At 42.9% G+C, this 18787-nt stretch overlaps 1 protein-coding gene across 12 annotated transcripts in view; it reads left to right on the forward strand.

The window, feature by feature from the left end:
• SYNE1 (spectrin repeat containing nuclear envelope protein 1) overlaps window positions 1–18787 on the forward strand; it is a 518607-nt gene that overhangs the window by 416174 nt on the left and 83646 nt on the right. For all 12 annotated transcript variants that reach the window (XM_029048032.2, XM_029048087.2, XM_029048053.2 and 9 more), the window contains 5 exons: window positions 1599–1693; window positions 5837–6071; window positions 7650–7844; window positions 9384–9509; window positions 15037–15192. In XM_029048032.2, coding sequence (XP_028903865.1) covers window positions 1599–1693; window positions 5837–6071; window positions 7650–7844; window positions 9384–9509; window positions 15037–15192 — 807 coding nt within the window. The remainder of the gene's footprint in view (window positions 1–1598; window positions 1694–5836; window positions 6072–7649; window positions 7845–9383; window positions 9510–15036; window positions 15193–18787) is intronic.

An 18787-nucleotide genomic window follows, 5' to 3' on the forward strand; every position in this document is an offset into this window, starting at 1 on the left:
CCCACAGTCGCACAGCTGACAAGTAACAGAGCCGGGATTCGAACCCATGACCTCTGACTCCAAAGCCCAGGCTTTTTCCACTGAGCCACGCTGCTTCTTTGTATTTTTGTATCTACTCCAGTATTCAGTACAGTGCTTGGCACAAGTAATGCTACCTCCTTTCAAGCAGGGCCTATATCTACCAGATGTACCTTTTAAGCCCCAGATCAGGTCTGGACAATTATTTTAGCAGGAATGTCATGCTTTTAGTGTATGTGGAGGGCTTTACACAGATGTCACCCAGAAAAGGATTTTGAAAAGTGGAATTGGCTACATTTCTTCCTGTGGCAGTACCTACCTGGCTCCAAGCCAGCAACACATTGCTGATGGGATCCGTGGCAGGCTCAGTGCCACATAGAAACCACCAGGGCAGGAGGGCAGTGTCATCCATAAATAAATTGGTTGCCAGGGTCTGGCCCCCCCATGCTGGATTAACTCAACTGAGCAGTGTTTGCCTGCTCCTGTCCTAGCTGAAGGAATGTCTCTCCGCTGTTGCTGGTGGTTGCTTGGGCAAAACAAAACAAAACAACAAAAAATCATTGCCAGGTGTTTCAAAAGTAGCACAGTGAAACTAATCGCCTGACAGGCCTTGGAGCCACAGACTCTTCCCCAGCCCCTTATTCAACCCAGTATCCTTTAGGTCAGTAATAATAATAATAATAATTTTGTTTTTTTAAGCACTTACTATGTGCCAAGCCCTTACTGAGCACTGGGGTTTAAAATTGTCCAGGCCTTATCTGAGGCTTTACAGATACATCTAGCAGACATAGGCCCTTCATGACAAGAGGTAGCATTACTTGACCACTGTACTAAACACTGGAGTTAGATACAAGGTAATCAGGTCTGATACAGTCCCTGTCCCACATGGGGCTCATAGTTTAAGGGAGAGAGAACACTTGTTGAATCCCCTTTTTTACACATGAGGAAACTGAAGCACAGGTTAACAGCAGGCAATGGTGGAACCAGGATTAGAACCCAAGTCCTCCAACCCTCAGGCCCGTACTCTTTCTGCTCGGCCATGCTGCTCCTCTAGTCTGTGAGCCACCCAGCCCTACAGTATTCATGCTCAAGTGAAAAGCAAATTGTATAAGTTCATTTCAAAGTTGGGTATTTAATTTAGCTATTGGAAGAATGTACAATATTATCAGTCTTGATTTAAGGTTACATCATAATTAGCCTCCAATTAAACCCAAATTCTGTCTTTTCTCTGTTAAGTGTATCCTCTGGTGATAAAAACAGCCTTACTGTTCCCTCACCAAATTGTTCCAAATTATGTTTCAACATGGGGTCCTGGCCCATGGGTTACTGCTGATTTCTTTGGAGCTAAATTCATAAAGTTTGTCTGTAGTAAACAGGCCGGTACAGTGTGTCAGAATGTCTGGTTAGATACTTTTTAATGGAAAAGTTTGGGAAGCTTCTTCCTGCCCTTGGATGAACCCAGCAAATTAAAAGAAGTGAGTATCTGGGAAAATAAGAGCCCAGGAAATTTTCAGATGTACTTCAACCTCGTAGGAGTTGCTGAGTAATTCTTGGCCCTGTTTTGTGTCTTTTTCTACTAGTTGTTCCAAGCAGAGATGTTCAGTCGTCAGCAGATTTTGCATTCAATCATCATTGATGGGCAGCGCCTACTAGAACAAGGACAAGTGGACGACAGGTGATTTTCCCTGTTTATTATTCTGAAAATGTTGCTAGTGAATGAAATAATTTCACTTCATTGAGAAGATAAATGAAATCCCCAAGGACATATATGTTCTGATAATATTTGTCAATACCTACTATCACCGGAACTCCCCACTTCAGTGATTTGTACCTTAGTATGAAATGTGACCTGGGGCAACTCACTTAACTTTTCTGTGCCTCAGTTACCTCATCTGTTGAATGGAGATTAAATTCTGCTCCCTCCTAAATAGGCTGTGAGCCCCATATGAGACAGGCATTGTGTCCAACCTGATTAAATCTACCCTGGTGCTTAGTACAGTTCCTGACACATAGAAAGCACTTAGCAATTGCCATAATTATAACTATTATGTATTTTCCCTTTTTTAGAATTATAGTGGCTATGAATAACTAAGCACTGTCCCCACCAAAATCCAAAAACATGAACTCTCATTGGACTTTTTCATTTGGCCAGTAATTCCACTTCAAACCAGAACTTTCTTGGAAAAAGTACTTTAAGCATTCTGAGGTTAAGGCTGTTTCAATAAAATATGATAACACATTCATTCTATTCTAACGTAGCCTAAATACTACTTTGGTTATGTGGTTGTGGTCATGTGCCTCCAAAATGAAAAAAAGATTTCCGAAGCAATGCAATTTTCTCCCTTGTTTTGTTTCCCCTCGCCTTTCATCAAATGCCAAAACATTAACTTAACCAATGGTATTTATTGAGCACTTACTGTGTGCAGACCGCTATACTAAGTGCTAGGGAGAGTACAACATAACAGAGTTCATAGACACGTTCCCTACTCAAAATGAATTTACAGTCTAGAAGACTTAAAGGGGAAGAGCCATTTATGTCACTAAATGAAATAAATAATTGAATTCATGTATAAACCAAAAGATTTTTGATTTCAAGCTGTGACCAAAAGAAAACACAGGATGAAGAAAGGGAGAGCCCAAATCTGTAAAGACTAAACTTAAAATCCAAGTGCTTTCCATCATCTTCAGAGATTTGTTGTCAGTGGGGGTATTTTTTCAACCTCTTCTGTTATAAGACTAGCGCGTATTTATCAATTCGTTCATTCATTCATTCATTCAATAGTATTTATTGAGCACTTACTATGTGCAGAGCACTGTACTAAGTGCTTGGAATATACAAATCGGCAACAGATAGAGATAATCCCTGCCCATGGATGGGCTTACAGTCTAATTGGGGGAGACAGACGGACAAAAACAAGACGACTAATCACAATAAATAGAATCAAGGGGATCGGCCGGACACAAGCTATCACTGGCACTAAAGGACACAGAGCACAGTAGTGAACACCTCCAAGGGGTTTCTGATGGGACGGGGGAAATCTCTAAACGTGTTATCCGGTCAGGGGCTGATGACTGTGCTCAAAAATTCAATGGGGATCACCGAAGGCAGTGCATTGATGGGATGGGAGCCCCCTACTATCAGAAAGCCACTCAGGGGAGGGGAAGTACACTGGAGGAGATATACTATTCACTTTTGTCAACACACCCAATTTACACAGTTACACGAGCCACAGACACCTCGACATAAACCAGCATTTCCGTTTGAGGGGAAAAAACCCACTTACAATAAAGGCAATAGCAGAAGTGTAGACTGAGTACCATGACCATAGTCAACCTGAGGAATTCTCAGAAGTAGTGTTCTACCAGGCTCAATCCTGAATGTGGATGATGGGATGGAATGCGTATGGTTAGTTTACACTTATCCAATAGAGAGAGACAGGCAGAGGAGAAGACAAAACTACATCTCAGAGGATAGGATGAAAAGTCAAAATGACTATAAAAATTTGGAATTAGGATGTTGATTGAAACCCATCTCACAATGGCATGCACAGTTATGAGTATAGAATGAAGGAATTTTGAGATTCCTCTCAGCCCTTTTTGAGCCCCGTGTCCAGTGCAATGCTCCACAAATGAATGGGATAATAGAGGGTTTGGAAAAGGTTCATAGAAAATTCAGTTAGGACAGTTAATCCATGGTATCCATGGAGAGCTTTGGGAAAAGAAATGAGAGCTTAATTGGGGAAGACCTCATGGAAGCGTTATGATTTTAATAAGGCTTTGAAGGGGGGGAGTGATCATCTTTTGAATGTGCAGAGGGAGGGCACTACAGACCCGAGGAAGGATGTGGCCAGGAGGTCGGTGGCGGGATAGACAAGCTCGAAGTACAGTGAATAGGCTTCATTAGAGAGTGAAATCTGTAGGTTGTAGTAGGAAATTGGAGAGGTAAGGTGGAAGGGGACAAAGTAATTCATTCAGTTGTATTTATTGAACACTTACTGTGTGCAAAGCATTGCTAATGTGTACTTAAAAGTCTTTTGTAAGGAGTTTCTGCTTGATGTGGAGGTGGATGAGCAACCAGTGAAGAGCCCTAAGGAATGGGGAAAGATGGACCAGAAAGTTCTGTAGAAAAATGATCTGGGCAGCAGAGTGAAGTATGGAAGGAAGTAGGGAGAGAGGATGAACAGCAAGGAGGCTGATGCAGTAATCAAGGTGGGATAGGTCAGTGCTTAGATTAACGTTAAAATAGTTTGGATGGAGAGGTAAGAATAGATTTTAGTGATGTTGTGAAGGTCAAATCAACAGGATCTGGTGACAGATTGAATGTATGGGCTGAATGAGAGATGAGTCAAGAATAATGCCAGGGTTACGGGTTTGTGAGAGGGAGAATGGTGGTACTGTCTACAGTCACGGGAGGATAGGATTTGGGTAGGAAGATGAGGAGGTCTGTTAATTTTGAGGTGTCGGTGCGACATCCAAGTAGTTATATCTAGAAGGCAGAAGGAAATATGAGACTGCAGAAAAGGAGAAAGATCAGGGCTGGAGATATAAATTTGGGAATCATCCAAATAGAAATGGTAGTTGAAGATGTCAGAGTAAATGAGTTCTCCAAGGAAGTAGGTTTAGATGGAGAATAGAAGGGGACCCAGAACTGAGCCTTAAGGGACTTCCACTATTACAGGGTGGGAGGCAGAGGAGGACTTTGCAAAAGAGATTGAGAATGAGCTACCAGAGGAATAGGAGGAGAACCAGGAGAGGACAATGTCAATGAAGCCAAGGTTAGCGTGGCTTAGTGGAAAGAGCCCGGGCTTGGGAGTCAGAAGTCATGGGTTCTAATTCTGGCTCTGCCATTTGTCAGCTGTCTAACTTTGAGCAAGTCACTTCACTTCTCTGGTTCTCAGTTACCTCATCTTTTAAAATGGGGATTAAGACTGTGAGCCCCATATAGGGCAACCTGATTATCTTGTATCTACCCCAGTGCTTAGAACAGTGCTTGGCACATAGTAAGCACTTAACAAATACCATTATTATTGTTACACTATTTCCAGGAGAAAGGAGTGGTCAACAGCATTAAAGGCAGCTGAGAGGTTGAGGAGGATGGAACAGAGGTTGTTGGATTTGTCAATAAGGAGGTCATTGGTCACTCTTGAGAGGGCACGTATCGTGGAGTGAAGGGGGTGGAAGCCAGATTGGAGGGGGTCCCGGAGAGAATTAGAGAGGAAGTGGAGACAGCAGGTATAGACAATTTGCTCAAGAGGTTTGGAGGGGAATGATTGGAGTAAGCTATGGGATCTAGGGAAGGTTCTTCTGGACCCTATTTCCAGGAAAATCGTTGCTTGTATTTGGTATTTTTTACATATATGTGGTTGTCCTATTGAACTGCTGGGACTTGAAATTTTGGTAGCCCATGTTTTCATTATGAATGCAAAATGTGACTCCTTTGCAGTCCTGTCCCTGGTACTCCAGGTATTATGCCGAGACTGTCCCATTGTGAGACCACCAAAATGGATTGGGGACTTCAGTTGCAAAAGGGGAGTTCAACCCTGACTTGTTTAGCTCTTGGCCAGCCTGACCAAGCCCTTTTAGCATACTAAAAGTAGTTCCCATGGATAAAATCCCACCATTACTTGGGTCAGTTAGTCAGTGGTACTTACTGAATGCTTGCTATGTACAGAGCACTGAATTGAGGGTCATCTTTGGGCCTAGAAGGATGTGTGTGTGTGTGTATATGTGTAAATATATATATATATATATATGTATATGTATACACACATATATTTAAGAAGACCCAGAATAAAAGTATAACTGTTCATTTGAATAGGGATGAGTTCAATCTGAAGTTGACACTACTCAGCAATCAGTGGCAGGGAGTGATTCGCCGGGCCCAACAGAGGAGGGGAATCATTGACAGCCAGATCCGTCAGTGGCAGCGCTATAGAGAAATGGCAGAGAAACTTCGTAAATGGTTGGTGGAAGTCTCTTACCAACCAGTTACAGGTTTGGGAAGTGTTCCTATCCCACTGCAGCAAGCCAGAACCCTGCTCGATGAAATACAGGTATGTGTAAAACATTTATTTTATCCTGCCCCTCTTTCTTCTCTCTGTTCACCCTTCTCCCACTTCCTCTATAATATTTCTGTATTTCTGCTAAAGGGAAAGGAAGCATCATGGTTTAGTAGAAAGAGCACAAGTCTGGGAGTCAGAGGACCTGAGTTCTCAGCCCTGCCTCGCCACTTATCTGTTCTGTGACCCTGGGCAAAGTCACTTAAGTTATCTGTGCCTTGCTTTCCTCATCTGTAAAATAGGGATGAGATACCTGTTCTCCCTCCTGCTAAGACTTTGAGCCCCATGTGGGACAGAGCCTATTTCTGTCCTGGTTATGTTAGATATGCTCCAACATTTAGCACAATTCTTGGCTCATAGGGTTTTAACAAATACCACAAATTCCAATGGGTTGTGTCATCAAAGTGAACCCACAGGTGACTGTTAAAAATGAAGAAAAGCGTTTCTTTGACAGTGTAGAGCACGGGCTTAGGAGTCAGAGGTGGTGGATTCTAATCCCAGCTCCTCCACTTGTCAGCTGTTGACTTTGGGCAAGTCACTTAACTTCTCTGGGCCTCAGTTACCTCATCTGTAAAATGGAGATAAGGACTGTGAGCCCCACATGGGATAACCTGATTACCCCGATTAGACTGTAAGCCCGTCAAACGGCAGGGACTGTCTCTATCTGTTGCCGACTTGTTCATCCCAAGCGCTTAGTACAGTGCTCTGCACATAGTAAGCGCTCAATAAATACTATTGAATGAATGAATGAATGAATACCTTGTATCTACCCCAGCGCTTAGAACAATGCTTGGTACATAATGAGCGCTTAACAACTACCATCATTATTATTTCATTGGCAATAACTGAATTGAAACACAGCCTATTGCCCAGATCACCTTCCATATCAAGGTTCATAACTGTTCATTCAATCAATCAATGGTATTTATTGATTACTTACTGTGTTCAAGCCCTGTGCTACACACTTGAGAGAGTATAATAAAATAGAGTTGGAAGATATGATTCCTGCCCACAAGGAGTTTACAGTCTAGAGGAAAACTGATCATTACATAACTTGAAATTGCAGAATGTGGAAATGCAAAGGGCATGAGGCCAAAATGAAAAGTGTGGGCAGAGCTTAATTTTTTTTCCCTTAAAATGCAACTAAAAGGGCTGTAGTCTATATTAATCTTGGGCGGATAGTACGTTGACTTGATCTTTCAGATATAAAATAAGGGGAGTTATTTAATTCATTTATTTTATGGTACCTGTTAAGCACTTACTATGTGCCAGGCATCATACTAAGCACTGGGGTAGATACAAGCTAAACAGGTTGGACACAGTCCCTGTCCTTCATAGGGCTCACAGTCTCAATACCCATTTTACTCATGAGTTAATTGAGACACTGAGAAGTTCAGGGACTTGCTCAAGGTCATCCACCAAGTAAAGGGCAGAGTTGAGATTAGAACCCAGGTATTTCTGATTCCCATGCCCATGGTCTATCCACTAGACCACACTGCTTCTCTACATTTGGAGTCCTTTTCACCTAATAAAGGAAAGGCTAAGGACCTGAAGAACTGTTTGTCTTTTCAGCTCAAAGAAAAAGTTCTCTTACGGCAACAAGGGAGCTACATTCTAACCGTGGAAGCTGGAAAGCAGCTGCTGCTCTCTGCCGACAGTGGGGCGGAGGAAGCCCTCCAGGCAGAGCTCACTGAAATCCAGGATAGGTGGAAGTCAGCCAGCACTCGCCTGGACCAACAGAAGAAAAAGCTTTCCTTTCTCCTCAAAGTGAGTGTCTCCATTCTGTGGTGTGAGGCTACTAGGGAGGTGTCAATGGATCAGAATTATTTAGGGGACTTCAGAAACTGATGAATTGCTTCATCACATTGTTATATTGAATTTATGAATGTATCCAATGCAGCTTTCTAAGAGGGATGCTTATGATGGCTTTGCCCTATAATCAGTCAGTTAATCAGTTCTATTTGAGTGCTTACTATGCGCACAGCACTCTATTAACACTTGGGAGAAAACGGTACAACAGGACTGTAAGCCCTTCAATGGGCAGGGATTGTCTCTGTTGCTGAATTGTACATTCCAAGTGCTTAGTACAGTGCTCTGCACATAGTAAGCACTCAATAGATACTACTGAATGAAAGAACAGGTTTAGCAGACACATTTCCTGCCTAAAATGTCCTGTGTCATGTCAAGACCCAGAACATTTGCCTACCATGCTGGAATATTATTTCCCTTTAAGAGGGCCATTTCACTCCTGGACATTCACATTTGAGTTTCTATAGCCAAGAATGCTTCACGTGCAGTTAAATAATATTTAATTAGGAAAGTTAATTTTGGCATATGGGAGAAATATGGTAGACTGTGCTGCCGGTCAGAGAGACTAAGAGAACCAGTAAAGTGATTGTGTTTGTTGTTTGCTAGAAGGAGAAATTAGTCAGGGCTGCAGAAGCACTAATTTAGAAAGGTGATGGATTAATGATCTCCCAACAGTGGGAAAGAGGTTTGGATTGTATTTTCAAATGCGTGCCATTTACAAAATTATACACAATAGAAATACACTTCTGTAAGTGGGAAGCATAGTTTGGCAATAAGATCAGAAATTTCCAACGAGAATGATAGCTTGGAGATTTCCCACTATTCAGCATGCCCTCTTCATAGTATTCTACGGGCACACAACCAAGTACCATCACAGATCAGCATTCTGACTGAAAATTACAGTGATGAAGTGTCACTTTACTTCCTCCTGTCTTCTGATGAGAGCATTAGGCCAATTTGAGTGCTTCTCAAAGAGAAACCAAAATTTGGAAATCTGACAATTATTTACCATAAATCAGACAATCGTTGTATTCAATGATTATTGTATAAAGTGCTTGGGAGAGTCCAGTAAAATAGATCTGGTAGACATGTTTCCTGCACATAAGAAGCTTACATTCTACGGGGGGGAAAGAGACATTAATATAAGTAGATTATGGATATGTACACAAGTGCTGTGGGGGTGGAGTGAATATCAAGTGCTGAAAGGATACATATCAAGTGCTTAGATGATGCAGAATGGAATGGTTGAAGGGGAAAATGTTGCCAGAACAATTCAGCAACTGAGGGTGATTTTGGGTACCACTTTCACCAAGTAGCATCCATAATTTGAATATTAGATGTTTTGTTTAAGGATCATAGGGGAACATTGTCATGCAGGTTTCTTTTCCCCTGTTGCATTACATTGATTGAACACTGTTTTTTTTGTGAGGGGTTGTTGCTTCACTCCTCAAACCCTCCAGGGAAAGACTCATGCTGCTTCTCCCTTCTTCCATATAGGACTGGGAAAAATGTGAAAAAGGAATAGCCGATTCCCTGGAAAAACTAAGAGCTTTCAAAAAAAAGCTTTCCCAGCCATTACCAGATCACCATGATGAACTGCATATCGAGCAAATGCGCTGCAAGGTAAAATGATTGGGGGGATCTTTTCACCTTTAGAGTTTAGAGAGGAAGAATGTGGGATTTTAGAAAGTGCATCCCTAATCTTGAAAATGGATGCCGAGGAGAAGAATTGATTGTCACACTGTTCACCCAAGCACTTTTTCCTGCCACTACTAGAGACAGTAATGGGCTGGAAAAAAACACTGGCATCATATTTCTCAGGTTCTCATATGATGTATGGCGTGTTTAATAGTGAAGCATTAAAAATAAAGTCTAACCAGATTGATCAATAATCTATTTTTAATGGAATTTTTTTTAATGGTATATGAATGCTTACTACGTGCCAGGCACCCTACTAAGTGTTGGGGTAGATACAAGCTAATCAGGTTGGACACGGTTCCATAGGGCTTACAGTCTTAATCCCCATTTTACAAATGAGATAACTGATACACAGAGAGAAGCTAAGTGATTTTCAAGGTCCAAAGGGCAGACAAGTGACAGGGCCGGGGTTAGAACCCATTTCCTCTGACTCCCAGGCCCATGCTGTATCTACTAGACCATGCTGCTGCTCATATTTTTCTCATATTAGGGACCCAGCCTTAACTAAAGTGAGTCTGCTGCCTCTTTGATTCTTTGTTTGAGCCTTGCTTTAGGGCCTTTATGGAGCCTTGCCAGTATAACTTTTGAAAATAAGCTATGAGTATAAAACACATTCTCTCCCCTTCCACTTACCCACCTTCAATTGAGGCCATAGGAATAGTGAGAAAATAGAGTTGAAGCTGTTCTTTTCTCCATTTTTAGCTTCAGAGAGTAGCTGTCCATAACAAAACTCCCTCTCTAAACTATAAACTCATTGTGAGCAGCGAACGTGTCTAGCAGCTGTTGTACTCTCGCAGTGCTTAAGAGTGCTCAGCACACAGTAAGCACTTAATAAATACCACTGATTAATATGCTTTTCTGAGATTCCCAAAAGAACCATCTTAAGAAGAGCCACTTCTACCCCTCCAACAGAGCTGCCATGGATGTACAGCTGCCAGAAGCAGCATGGCCTAGTGCCTAGAGCATGAGCCTGGAGTCAGAAGGATCTGGGTTCTAATCCCAGCTCCACCATTTATCTACTGTGTGGCCTTGGACAAATCACTTAACTTCTCTGTGCCTTAGTTACTTCGTCTGTAAAATGGGGATTAAGACTGTGAGCCCCATGAGGGACTGGGATTGTGTGCAACCTGTTTGACTTGTATCCACCCTGCACTTAGAACAGTGCCTGGAACATAATAAACCCTTAACAAATGCCATTGTTGTTGTCATTATTAATACTATTATTATTGTTAAGCACTATGTGTGCAGTTTAGAAGCATTCCTGAATAGTGTGTAACTTCAAGGAGCTTTCTTATGATGGGCATTGCAACCCAGCATTACCCATGGCAGGAGAGCAGAAATCAACTGTTATTCTCTCTCTCTCGCTCATTGTTAATTATGGTAAAGTGCTTACTAGGTGCCAAATACTGTACTAAGCACTGGGGTGGATACAAGATCATCAGGTTGGACAAAGTCCCTGTCCCATATGGACCTTACAGTCTTAAGAGGAAGGAGAACACTTATTCAATCCCCATTTTACAGGTAATGAAACTGAGTCACAGTGAAGTTAAGTGACTGTATAAGGTCACACAGCAGGCAAGTGGCAGATTCTGGGATTACAACCCAGATTCCCAGGCCCATACTTTTTCCACTAGGTCACATGGCTTCCCTATCCTCCATATCCCTAGTGGTGAAGACAGTATGCATTCTTTGTTTTCTCTGTTGCCACTCTTTATGCAGCTATTTACAGCGAGATGGCTGCCACAAGTGTTCTAATCTCTTCAACTCTGTAATCTCATTAGCTACTGATCCAATAGAGTTGCTTCAGAACCTGAGAAGACTAGGAATTGATATGATTGTCATTAGCGGTCCTTATATGATTGGGTTATCTGGACCTTAGGGTGCCTGTTGGAGCTGTTAATCGCTGCTGTTCCACTTGGCTTCTTTTTGAGCCCCCGCTTTTCCTCTGCTCCTCCTCCCCTCCCCATTGCCCCTACTCCCTCCCTCTGCTCTATCCCCTTCCCCTCCCCACAGCACTTGTGTATATTTGTGCATATTCATTACTCTATTTTATAAATGCTGTGTATATATCTATAATTCTATTTATTTTGATTCAGTAGATGCCTGTCTACTTTTGTTTTCTGTCTCCCACCTTATAGACTGTGAGCCCATTGTTGGGTAGGGATGGTCTCTATCTGTTGCTAAATTGTATTTTCCAAGCGCTTACTACAGTGCTGTGCACACAGTAAGCGCTCAGTAGATACGAATGAATGAATGAATGAATGAATGTGATTTTGGGCAAGTCGCTTCTCTGAACCTCAGTTTCCTCATCTGTAAAATAGAGATTCAATACCTAATAATAATAATAATGTTGGTATTTGTTAAGCGCTTACTATGTGCCGAGCACTGTTCTAAGCGCTGGGGTAGACACAGGGGAATCAGGTTGTCCCACGTGGGGCTCACAGTCTTAATCCCCATTTTACAGATGAGGTAACTGAGGCACTGAGAAGTTAAGTGACTTGCCCAAAGTCACACAGCCGACAAGTGGCCGAGCTGGGATTCGAACCCATGACCTCTGACTCCAAAGCCCAGGCTCTTTCCACTGAGCCACGCTACTTCTCTAGCCACGCTGCTTCTCTTCTCTTCTCTCTCCTACTTAGACTGTGAGCCCCTTGTGGGACGGGGACTGTGTCCCCACTGACTATTTTGTACCTACCTCTGTATTAGCGCAATACAGAATCACAAGTCTTGAAACTGACAGGAACTTTGAAAGAGCCCAGCCCTCTGACTCCAGGTAGATGAAAGACTAAATCATTCAAGATTGATGGTGTCTTGCATTTTCTTAAAAACCAAATGTGGTTAGATCCCCTAAAACTTTCCATGATATGCGTCCCTTATTCACTGTCCACACCCTTCATGATAGTGCAAATCTCTAAGTTTGTTTCCTTTCAGCCTTCATCTTTCTCTAACATGAAGGCTTAATCTTTTCTGACTCTGCTCAGGAAGCAGCCCTAGCCCGTTATCTCCAGCCCCATTATGTCCAATGTTTTCAGGGTTGGCAGACCATGGTTTTATATGGTGGCAAAATAATGCCTTTTTTTTCCAGTTACCTTCCTGATCGTCCCCAGCATTTGGTTGACATTTTGACTACCTCTGCACATTGGATCATTGATTTGTGAGGAATGCTAATAGTAACACCAGGAGCTTAGTTTTCTGTGTACACATGGACATTTCACTCTGCACTCCCTCTTCCAGATAATTTATAAATGTTAAATAAAACTAGTCCTAATACCAGTCCCATGAGAACTCTACTATTTATCCTTCTCTACCTAGAAAAGTAGTCATTCATCCCTCCTCGATACATTTCTTTTGGCTATTTTTCTGTCTTTGGCAGAAAGTTCCATCAGGACTGCTCTTGCAGTGTGCCTGAAACTGGACTTCTATCTCCATTTTCTTGTTGTTTGATGAGTTTTTCTATTGTCTTTAAGGTTAAATTATTAGTTTCAAGTTTAGGCTTAGAATGTTCAATTTCCCAAGCAGCTAGCAAGTTTACACAAGGACCTTGCTTGTTCCCCGACTCAGCTCTCTGCTTGAGCCACTTGTGCTTCAGGAACACTGGCAGCTGTTCTTAATTTAGTAATGGCTAGCATCCATTCACAGGTGCAAAGTCCTGCCCTTATGGAGGTGAGAATTACTCCCACCCCCTACTCTCTAGAGTTGTAGTTTAGGCTCTCTTTTCCTTTTTTTCTTCTCCTCTTTTTCCTCCTTGCTCTCCATCTCCTCCTTTCCTGTTTCTGCTGCAGACACTGGCCAGATATCTGACTCCTTCTTGTTTAGACTCTGCAGAAAGAACAGGACTGCTGCCTTGGATGAGGGAATCTCAGGAATAAGAGAAAACTGAGAGTAGGTAGTGGAGGAATAGGCAGATAATAGAAATCTGTTAATCATAATAATTTTGATTTTTGTTAAGCTCTTAGCATGTGCCAAGCATTGTCCTAAGCACTGGGTTAGATCAATCAATGATATTTATTGGGCGGTTATTATGTGCAGAGCACTGTGCTAAGCGCTTGGGAGAGTAGAATAAAAAGAATCAGCAGATAGGTTTCCTGTCCATAAAGAATTTAGGAGGGAGAACAGGTATTGAATCCCCATTTTGCAAATGAGGGAACTGAGGCACAGAGAAGCAGTGTGGCATATTGGATAGAGTACAGGCCTTGGAGTTGGAAGGACCTTGGATCTAATCCAGCCACCACCAGTTCTCTGCTGTGTGACCTTCACTTCTCTGTGCCTCAGTTACCTCATCTGTAAAATGGGGATTAAGACTGTGGGACAGGGACTGTGTCCAACCTGATTACCTTGTATATACTCCAGCGCTTAGTACAGTGCCTGGCACATAATAAGTACTTAACCAATGCCATAATTATTATTAAGTGATTTGCCCAAGGTCATACAGCAGAGTGGCAGAGCCAGGATTAGAACCCAGAATCCCAATTGGATTATTGCATCAGCCTCCACTCTGATCTCCCATCCTCCTTTCTCTCCCTGCTCCAGTCTATAATTCATTCCACTGTCCAGATTATCTACAGAAATGCTCAGAGCATATCACTCCCCTCCTCAAAAACCTCCAGTGGTTGCCTATCAACCTTCATATGAAACAAAAACTCCTCACTCTTGGCTTCAAAGCTCTCCATCACCTGGCCCCCTCCTACCTCACCTCCCTTCTCTCCTTCTACAGCCCACCCCATACACTCCTCTCCTCTGCCGATAACCTCCTCACAGTGCCTCATTCTCTCCTGTCCTGTTGTCGACCCCTGGCCCACATCCTACCACTGACCTGGAATGCCCTCCCTCCTCACGTCTGCCGAACTAACTCTCTTCCCCTCTTCAAGCCCTACTGAGAGCTCACCTCCTCCAGGAGGCCTTCCCAGACTGAGCCCTCCCTTTCCCTCTGCCCCTCCTCCCCTCACCATTCCCCCTACTCCCTCCCTCTGCTCTACCCCTTTTTCTCCCCACAGCATTTGTGTATATTTGTATATATTATTTATTACTTTATTTTATTAATGATGTGTATATATCTGTGATTCTATTCATCTCGATGGCATTGATGCCTGACTACTTGTTTTGTGGTTTGTCTCCCCCTTTTAAACTGTGAGCCTGTTGTTAGGCAGCGATTATCTCTGTCTGTTGCCGAACTGTACATTCCAAGCACTTAGTACAGTGTTTTGCACACAGTAAGTGCTCAATAAATACGAATGATTGAATGAACGAACCCAGATCTTCTCACTTCCAGGGATGTGCTTTTTCCACTAGGCCACGGTGCTTAACTGAGATGAATCATTGGATGAGGGTAGAGGGCTCAAATGGAGTGGGAAGAGGCAGGAAACCCACAGCTAGTTAAAAGAAAACCAATTTATCCTTGAGAAAGAAAGCTTGGGTGTTCATGGAGTAATGGTGTTGGTTTGTGCACATGCAGGAGTTGGAAAATGCCGTTGGAGGTTGGACTGAAGACTTGACACATCTGGCCCTTCTGAAGGAGACTTTGTCCACTTACATCAGTCCTGATGATATTTCCATCCTCAGTGAACGCATCGAACTGTTGCACAGGCAGTGGGAAGAGCTGTGTCATCAGGTAAGGTTGATCCTGATTTTACTTTTTCTCGTGAAAATTCATTCCTTCAATTGTATTTGAGTGCTTACTGTGTGCAGAGCATTGTACTAACCACTTGGGAGAATACGATACAAAAATAAATGGTGACATTCCCTGCCCACAACCAACGTACAGTCTAGAGCTGGGGAGACAGACATCAATACAAATAAATAAAATTACAGATATATATATAAGTGCTCTGGGGCTGGGAGTGGGGAATAGCAAAGGAAGCAAGTCAGGGTGACACAGAAGGGAGTGGGATATGAGGAAAAGTGGAACTTAGGCTGGGAAGGCCTCTTAAAGGAGGTGTGCTTTAGTAAGGCTTTCAATGGGGAGAGAATAATTGTCTGTGAAAATGTAAGCTGAGACATGATAGGGGAAAATAGGGTTATTTAGTAGTTTTAGCTGCATAACCTATCTTCACTGGACGCTGAACTCATAGTACTCACTGTGCCCCAATCTTGATGATCATGCTGTTGACCCCTTTCCCATGTCCTCCCTCTATCCTGGAACTCTCTCCCCCTCCATATACACCAGACCACCAGTCTTCCCACTTTCCTGATGAGGTTGCCTGCACTCCACTCGAGGTTGGGAAGGGAGAGGAGCGCTATTGGCCTTGGGTGGGCGGGGGACGCCCACCGTGACAGATGGCACAGTTCACCCTTCACGGACCGGCCAACTCTGCTCACCAGGATGCCCCGGATCATCCAGACAGAAGTCACCACCTCTGCACGCACATGTGCCCCTTCCCCCCCACCCTGACACCCCCACACCCCTTCCCCAGCCCCAGAGGGTGGTGGGGGGGCACCGCCCCTCACCCTTCCCCAAGGGAAGGCCTCCCACTTTCAGAGCAGTCTTCCCACTTCCCACTTCCCACTTTCAAAGCAATTTTGAGGTCATATCTCCTCCAAGAGGCATTCCCCAATTAAGCCCTAGTTTCCCTGGGTCCCTTTCCCTTCTGCATCATGTATGCATTTAGATATTTGGGCACTTGATATTCACCCCAATCTCAACCTCACAATACTTATGTGCATATCTTTGAATTATATATTGTAAATTAGTTGTTTATGTTAATGTCTGTCTCCCCCTCTAGACTGTAAGCTGGTTGTGGGCAGGGAACATGTCTATCAACTCTGATGTATTGTACTCTCCAAAGGGCTTTAAACAGTGCTCTGCAAATAGTGAGCACTCAATGCCATTGATCAACTGACATATTAATGGCTTCAGATCAATGAGGTGGTCCCAGTGCAGGATAAATTATTTGAAATCTTTCAACCAAACACATAAGAGTGGATATAAACCTAGATCATTCAGTCGTTTGTACTGAGTGCTTACTGTGTACAGAGCACTGAACTAAATGCTTGAGAGAAAACAATACAACATTAAACAGACACATTTCCTGCCCACAGTGAGTTTACAGTTTAGAGGTGGGGAGACAGACATTAATATAAATAAATTACAGATATATACATAAATGCTGTGGGGCTGGAGCAAGTTGGCAAGAAGCAAGTTGGGGTGATTCAGAAGGGAGTGGGAGAAGAGGAAGGGGGGGGTGCTTAGTCAGGGAAGGCCTCTTGGAGGAGATGTGCCTTCAATAAGTCTTCGAAGGGGGGATGAGTGACTAATTGCCTGTTGGATTTGAGGAGGGAGGGCATTCCAGGCCAGAGGAAGGATGTGAGCTAGAGGTCGGTGGCAAGATAGGCGAGATTGAGGCACAGTGAGAAGGTAAGCATTAGAGGAGTGAAGTTTGAGGGCTGGGTTATAGTAGAAGAGTAGTGTGGTGAGGTAGGAGGGGGCAAGGTGATTGAGTGCTTTAAAGCCAATGGTGAGTTTTTTTGATGTGGAAGTGGTTGGGCAACCACTGGAATTTTTTGAATAGTAGGGTGATATGTCCTAAACATTTATGTAGAAAATTTATCTGGGCAACAGATGCAATTTGACATGCTATCATCAGAGGCGGCTTTGTCTTTGGTCAGTAAAGAGATCCCATGGCCATGAGCCCCAAATACAAATACATAAAAAAGCAAAGCAGTAGTACAAAAAACTCAAAACAAAGGGCAATTCTTACTCGTGTCCATTGGTGAAAGAGCTGCCTTACAACCACATCAATGCAAAGAGTTAAGAACTCTCGTAGCAGCATCATTTTCAAAAATGTGTACACTGGGCTCAGATGTAAGTTGCTCCACTTTATGGCAAGCAATATGGTGTAATAGAGCACAGGGCTGGAAGTCTGAAGTTCATGGGTTCAAATCCTGGCTCTGCCACTTGTCTGCTCTGTGGCCTTGGGCAGGTCACTTATATTCTTTATGTTGTGGGATCTAAATGCTGGGATCTGCTGCTGTCTCTCAGCCTTCCACCGCTGTGCTGTCCTGCCTGAAGTTTGGCCTCAGTATGTTTTGGTGGCATTTCTGTTTGCTGGCTCTGCTCATGGGCCTGTGTCTCCACCAGCTGTCTGGATATTTGTCAACATACATTTTCCACACCTGTTCTGCCTTTAATAATATTCACCTCAGTGCTTCCTTAAGCATTACATAGACTAGCAACTTCTCAGACTAAGCCCCACTTTTTCTCTGCTCCCCCTCCCAATCTCCCCAGTTCGCTCCCTTTGCTCTACCCCCTCCCCACTCCACAGCACTTGTGTATATATGTACATATTTATAACTATATTTCCATTTATTTTATTAATGATGTGTATATATCTATTATTCTACTTACAATGCTGATACTGATGCCAGTTTACTTGTTTTGATGTTTCCCCCCACCCCCTCACTTCTAGACTGTGAGCCTGTTGTGGGCAGGGATTGTCTCTGTTGCTGAATTGTACTTCCCAAGCCCTTAGTACAGTGCTCTGCACACAGTAAGCACTCAAATACCACTGAATGAATGAATAGCTTTTAACATTGAAATTTAGCTATCTTTATGGGTTTCATTTTTTTATACACAACCAGTAAAGTCAATCGATCATGTTTATTGAGCTTTTTACAGAGTGCAGAGGATTGAACTAGGAGCTTGGAAAGAGTACATAATGACAGAGTCGGTAGTCATGTTTCTTGCCCACAAGGAGCTTATAGTCTAGAGGGGGAAGCAGACATCAGTATAAATTACAAACATGTACAGATTATAGGCCAAGGAGATTATATTCCAAGGAGCGGTACATTTGCCACAAAGTTGGGCAGGCTCCAAAGAATTAAGCATGAGTATAATTGAACTTCATCACCTCATTGTTAGCACTTAAGGTTAGTTCAGCTCTCTTACCCTTATGTATTTATTATATATACAAGGGATGAAGACTTGTGAAATTGTTTTCCTGTGGAAAATCTTTTGTTGACACTGAAAATATTTAATTTGGTTCATTAGCATGATTGTACAGCAATCAACCAATCAATGGTATGTATTGTGTGCTTAGTATGTGTAGTGTACTGTTCTAAGCGCTTGGGAGAGTACAAATCGGCTATCTCTTTAGTAATAGAAATGTCAGGAAATAGATAAAAGAGCATGACATAGAGCATGGGTGTGGGAGTCAGAGGATCTGAGTTCTAATTTGGACTCTGCCACTCAACTGGTGTGTGACCATGGG

The sequence above is a fragment of the Ornithorhynchus anatinus genome, chromosome 2 (genome assembly GCF_004115215.2).
Source record: "Ornithorhynchus anatinus isolate Pmale09 chromosome 2, mOrnAna1.pri.v4, whole genome shotgun sequence".
In the NCBI taxonomy this organism is placed as follows: Eukaryota; Metazoa; Chordata; class Mammalia; order Monotremata; family Ornithorhynchidae; genus Ornithorhynchus; species Ornithorhynchus anatinus.